Here is a 5,684-nt window from a genome sequence, read left to right on the forward strand (position 1 = left end):
AAACACATCCTACCAGAACCTTTGGGACACAGCGAAAGCAGTGCTCACAGGTCAATTTATAGCAATAAATGCACACATCCAAAAATAAGAAATGGCCAAAATCAAAACATTAATCCTACAACTCAAACAAGTACAAAGAGAGCAGCAAAAGGAGTCCTCGGATGCCAGAAGAAAGGAAATAATAAGAATTAGAGCAGAATTAAATGAAATAGAGAATAGAAAAACAATTGAAACAGTTATCAAGACCAAATGCTGGTTCTTTGAAAAGATCAACAAAATTGATAAACCATTGGCCAAACTTACAAAAGAAAAACAGGAGAGGAAGCAGATAACCCAAATGAGAAATGAGATGGGGGATATCACAACAGACCCAATTAAAATTAAAAGAATCATAAGAATACTATGAAAAAGTGTACTGTAACAAATCTGACAACCTAGAGGAAATGGACAAATTTCTAGAAACTCACTACCTACCTAAACTAATACAAACAGAAGTAGAACAACTAAATAAACCTATAACAAAATAAGAGATTGAAAAGGTAATTTAAAAAACTCCCAATTAAAAAAAAAAAAATCCCTAGCCCTCATGATTTCACTGGAGAATTCTACCAAACTTTCAGGGAAGAGTTAAAACTACTACTACTAAAGGTATTTCAGAGCATAGAAAAGGATGGAATACTCCCAAACTCATTCTATGAAGCCAGCAGAACCCTGAAACCAAAACCAGGTAAAGACACCACAAAAAAAGAAAATTACAGACCAACATCCCTCATGAACATTGATGCAAAAATCTTCAACAAAATTCTAGCCAAAAGAATTCAACAAAGTATCAAAAAAATTATTCACCATGATCAAGTGGGATTTATACCAGGTATGCAGGGATGGTTCAACATTAGAAAAACAATTAATGTAATTCATCATATAAATAAAACAAAAGGCAAGAACCACATGATCTTATCAATCGATGCAGAAAAGGCATTTGACAAAGTCCAATACCCATTCATTATAAAAACTCTCAGCAAAATAGGAAGAGAAAGGAAATTCCTCAACATAATTAAGGGCATTTATACAAAGCCAACAGCCAACATCATCCCAAATGGAGAGAGTCTGAAAGCATTCCCCTTGAGAAACAGAACCCGATAAGGATGGCCTTTATCACCACTCTTATTCAACATTGTGTTGGAGATCCTAGCCAGAGTAGTAAGGCAAGAAAAAGAGATAAAAGGCACCCAAGTTGGTAAAGAAGAAGTAGAAATATCTCTATTTCCAGATGATATGATCTTATACACAGAAAACCCCAAAGAATCCCCAAGAAAACTACTGGAACTAATAGAAGATTTCAGCAAAGTATCAGGATACTAGATCAACATACAAAAATCAATTGAATTCCTCTACACCAACAAAGAGAACTTTGAAGAGGAAATCACCAAATCAATATCATTTGCAATAGCCCCCAAGAAGATTATATACTCAGGAATAAATCTAGTCAGAGACATAAAAGAGTTATACAATGAAAACTACAAGACACTACTGCAAGAAACCAAAAGAGACTTGCATAAGTAGAAAAACATACCTTGCTCATGGATACGTAGACTCAACATTGTGAAAATGTCAATTCTACCCAAAGCAATCTACAGATACAATGCAATCCTGATCCAAATTCCAAGGGCATTTTTTAATGAGATGGAGAAACAAATCACCAGCTTCATATGGAAAGGAAAGATGCCCAGGATGAGTAGAGCATTACTCAAGAAGAACAAAGTGGGAGGCCTCACACTACCTGATTTTAGAACCTATTATACTGCCATTGTAGTCAAAACAACCTGGTACTGGTACAACAACAGATACATAGACCAATGGAACAGAATTGAGAATCCAGACATAAATTCATCCATCTATGAGCAGCTGATATTTGACAAAGGCCCAAAATCCATTAATTGGGGAAAAGACAGTCTCTTTAACAAATGATGGTGGCATAACTGGGTATCCATCTGCAAAAAAATGAAACAAGACTCATACCTCACACCATGCACAGAAACTAACTCAAAATGGATCAAAGACCTAAATATAAAATCGAAAATGATAAAGATCATGGAAGAAAAAATAGAGACAACACTAGGAGCTCTAATAAATGGCATAAACAGATTACAAACCATAAGTAACAATGCACAAGCACCAGAAGAGAAACTAGATAACTGGGAGCTCCTAAAAATCAAACACTTATGCTCATCAAAAAACTTCACCAAATGATTAAAAAGACAACCTGCAGACTGGGAAAGAAATTTTGGCTATGACAAATCCGATCAATGACTAATATCTAAAATCTACAAGATACTGCAAAACCTCAACAACAAAAAGACAAATAACCCAATTACAAAAAGGGGAAAGGATATGAACAGGCAGTTTGCAAAAGAAGATATTCAGGCAGCTAACAGACACATGAAGAAATGCTCATGATCATTAGCCATTAGAGAAATTCAAATCAAAACTACAGTGAGGTATCATCTCACCCCAACAAGGCTAGCATTAATCCAAAAAACACAAAATAATAAATGTTGGAGAGGTTGTGGAGAGACTGGAACACTTAGACACTGTTGGTGGGAATGTAAAATGGTACAACCACTTTGGAAATTTATTTGGCACTTCCTTAAAAAGTTAGGAATAGAATTACCATACGATTCAGCAATCCCACTCCTTGGAATACATCCTAGAAAAATAAGAGCTGTCACACGAATAGATACATGGACACTCATGTTTACTGCAGCACTGTTCACAATAGCAAAAAGATGGAAACAACCTAGGTGCCCATCAACAGACGAATGGATGAACGAATTATGGTATATTCACACAATGGAATACTACACAATGATAAAGAACAACAATGAATCTGTGAAACATAACATGGAGGAACCTGGAAGGCATTATGCTGAGTGAAATTAGTAAGTCACAAAAGGACAAATATTGTATGAGACCACTATTATAAGAACTCAAGAAAAGGTTTAAACACAGAAAAAAACATTCTTTGATGGTTATGGGGGTGTGGAGGGAGAGGGGTATTCATTAACTAGACAGCGGACAAGAATTATCTTAGGTTAAAGGACGGACAACACACACTACAGGGGAAGTCAGCACAACTGGACTAAACCAAAAGCTAAGAAGTTTCCTGAATACAACCAAACACTTTGAGGGTCAGAGTAGCAGGGGCAGGGGTCTGGGGACCACGGTTTCAGGAGACATCTAGGTCAATTGGCATAACAAATTTTTATTAAGAAAATGTCCTGCATCCCACTTTGGTGAGTGGTGTCTGGGGTCTTAAAAGCTTGCAAGTGGCCATTTAAGATAAATCAATTGGTCCCAATTCACCCGGAGCAAAGGAGAAAGAAGAACACCAAAGACACAAGGAAAATATTAGCTCAAGAGACAAAAACGGCCACATAAACCAGAGACTTCATTAGCCGGAGACCAGAAGAACTAGATGGTGCCCAGCTACCACCAATGACCACCCTGACAGGGAACACAACAGACAGTCCCTGAAGGAGCACGAGAAAAGTGGGGTACAGAACTCAAATTCTAGTAAAAAGACCAGACTTAATGGTTTGACTGAGACTGGAGTGACCCTGGGAAGACATGGCCCCCGGACTCTCTGTTAGCCTAAAACTAAAACCATTCCCAAGGCCAACTCTTCATACAAAGTTAGACTGGTCTATGGGACATAAAATGATACCTGTGAAGAGGGTGCTTCTTAGTTCAAGTAGATACATGAGACTAAATGGGCAGCTCCTGTCTGGAGGCAAGATGAGAAGGCAGAAAGGGACAGGAGCTGGTTGAACGGACACGGGAAACCCAGGTGGAAAGGAGAAGTGTGCTGTCACAGTATAGGGAGAGCAACTAGGGTCACATAACAATGTGTGTATAAATTTTTGTATGAGAGACTAACTTAAATTGTAAACTTTCACTTAAAGCACAATAAAAAAGAAAAAAAGTAGTTGAGTCCTATTAGCATTCATTTCTACATTTTAGAAAAGATGACAAATGAAGAGCCCACATATAACCTAAAAAAGTGCAAGACCATAATTCCTATCTACAAGTCCAAAGTCCACAAATCTCGGGCAACTGTAAATTTGTTTTATAATTCTTTTGGTGGCAAAATCTTACCTGACCTCCATACCCCATTGGGAGTGATATGTAATATAAGGAATATAGACAATATTACTTGTATAAAGTCTGGAAAATCTTGAATTCCAAAACATTTGCTCCTTCAGTTTCAGATAAGAGACTGGATTTGCAGCTCAGTTGGGTGAGGGAGTCAAAGGATTTGAAGGAAAAAAACCTGGATATGTACATAAATTTAGGCTTCAGAAATAAGGGAGTTGGACCTCTAAAATCCTTGACAGTTATTCAGTTCTAGGATTTTACTGGCTGAAACACATAACAAATTATGTAAAACTGTGACTTATGTTAAATATCTACAAAATTATGGGCATTTAGCTTAGCTAAAAGTGACAAGCACACATTATTAGACGTGTCTTCAATTATGTAATTTCATTCTAGATTAATACCTGCTGAGCCGAACACAGAAGATATGTCTTCCATAATAGTCTTGTGGATATTGGGATGAGAAAGGACAAATGCAAGTGTCCAAAATGCAACCTTAAAAAAGAAAAACATATGTCAAAATATGAACTTCTTTGAAAGTGAACAAAAGCATATTTAGCATTAACCAGTTAACTAGTTGCCCTCTGGTCAGTTCCGACTTGTGGTGTTCCCATGTGTGTCAGAGTAGAACTGTGCTCCATAGGGTTTTCAAAGCTGTGACCTTTCAGAAGTAGATCACCAGGTCATTCTTCAGATGCACCTTTGGGGTGGGTTTGAACCAGCAACCCTGACAGGGATAATAGTCAAGTACGTAACCATTTGTGCCACCCAGGAACTCCTAATTTAGTATTAGCCATAAACATTTAAAAGAAATACAGAAAATATTTAAATTAATTTTAAAAACATGTTACTAAAGGGCATCTTTGAAAACAATTAAATTTTATAAATGAGAAAGATGTTATGTATCACTAAGGTCAAATTCATGATTTTATTCTGTCACTATAGTTAAACTACATCGTTTAGATAGGTTAAACTCCTATCTTTTACTAAAAAGTAAGAATTTTTACCAATGAGCAATAAAATACTACATAGGTATATACTAAAATTCAGAAACAACAAATTATGACACTTAGAGCCTTAATCCAAGACAAAAACATTTTTTAAGATTTAATTTCCGTAAAACACAAACGTATTAGCAAATCATGTATACTGCAAATGAAACATGGTCATTTTAATCAGCTCAAGAAACTATACTATACGTAAAATCTCATAAATTAAATTATGACAGCACTCAATATCAAAATAGGGTAATTTCAGGCCTGGATGGTATTGAACATACTATACTTGGGAGTCTTCTCTCTTGTTCAAACATAATTCTTTCATATATTTGTTCATTGTGGTATTATAAAAGTATACTGCTATGCACATTAAAAATTAACTTCCAGGAGAGTTCTGGTAAAATGGCGCTCTAGGCAGAAGCACCACGCTATCCCTCCACAGCAAAGATTTGAAAAACTAAGCCGAACAGAGAATACAACAATCCTGAAAACCTAAAACATCAAATGAAGAGATAAAGAACTCAGCCAAGC

General features: G+C 36.2%; 1 protein-coding gene across 1 annotated transcript in view; it reads right to left on the minus strand.

Annotated features, from left to right (window-relative positions):
• The window catches only part of LOC101347682 (24-hydroxycholesterol 7-alpha-hydroxylase), a 163,185-nt gene that overhangs the window by 64,682 nt on the left and 92,819 nt on the right, over nt 1-5,684 (minus strand). Inside the window, 1 exon segment of the mRNA XM_004379526.1 lies at nt 4,560-4,650. Within this exon segment, the coding sequence (XP_004379583.1) occupies nt 4,560-4,650 (91 nt within the window).

The sequence above is a fragment of the Trichechus manatus genome, unplaced genomic scaffold, assembly GCF_000243295.1.
Source record: "Trichechus manatus latirostris isolate Lorelei unplaced genomic scaffold, TriManLat1.0 scaffold00065, whole genome shotgun sequence".
In the NCBI taxonomy this organism is placed as follows: Eukaryota; Metazoa; Chordata; class Mammalia; order Sirenia; family Trichechidae; genus Trichechus; species Trichechus manatus.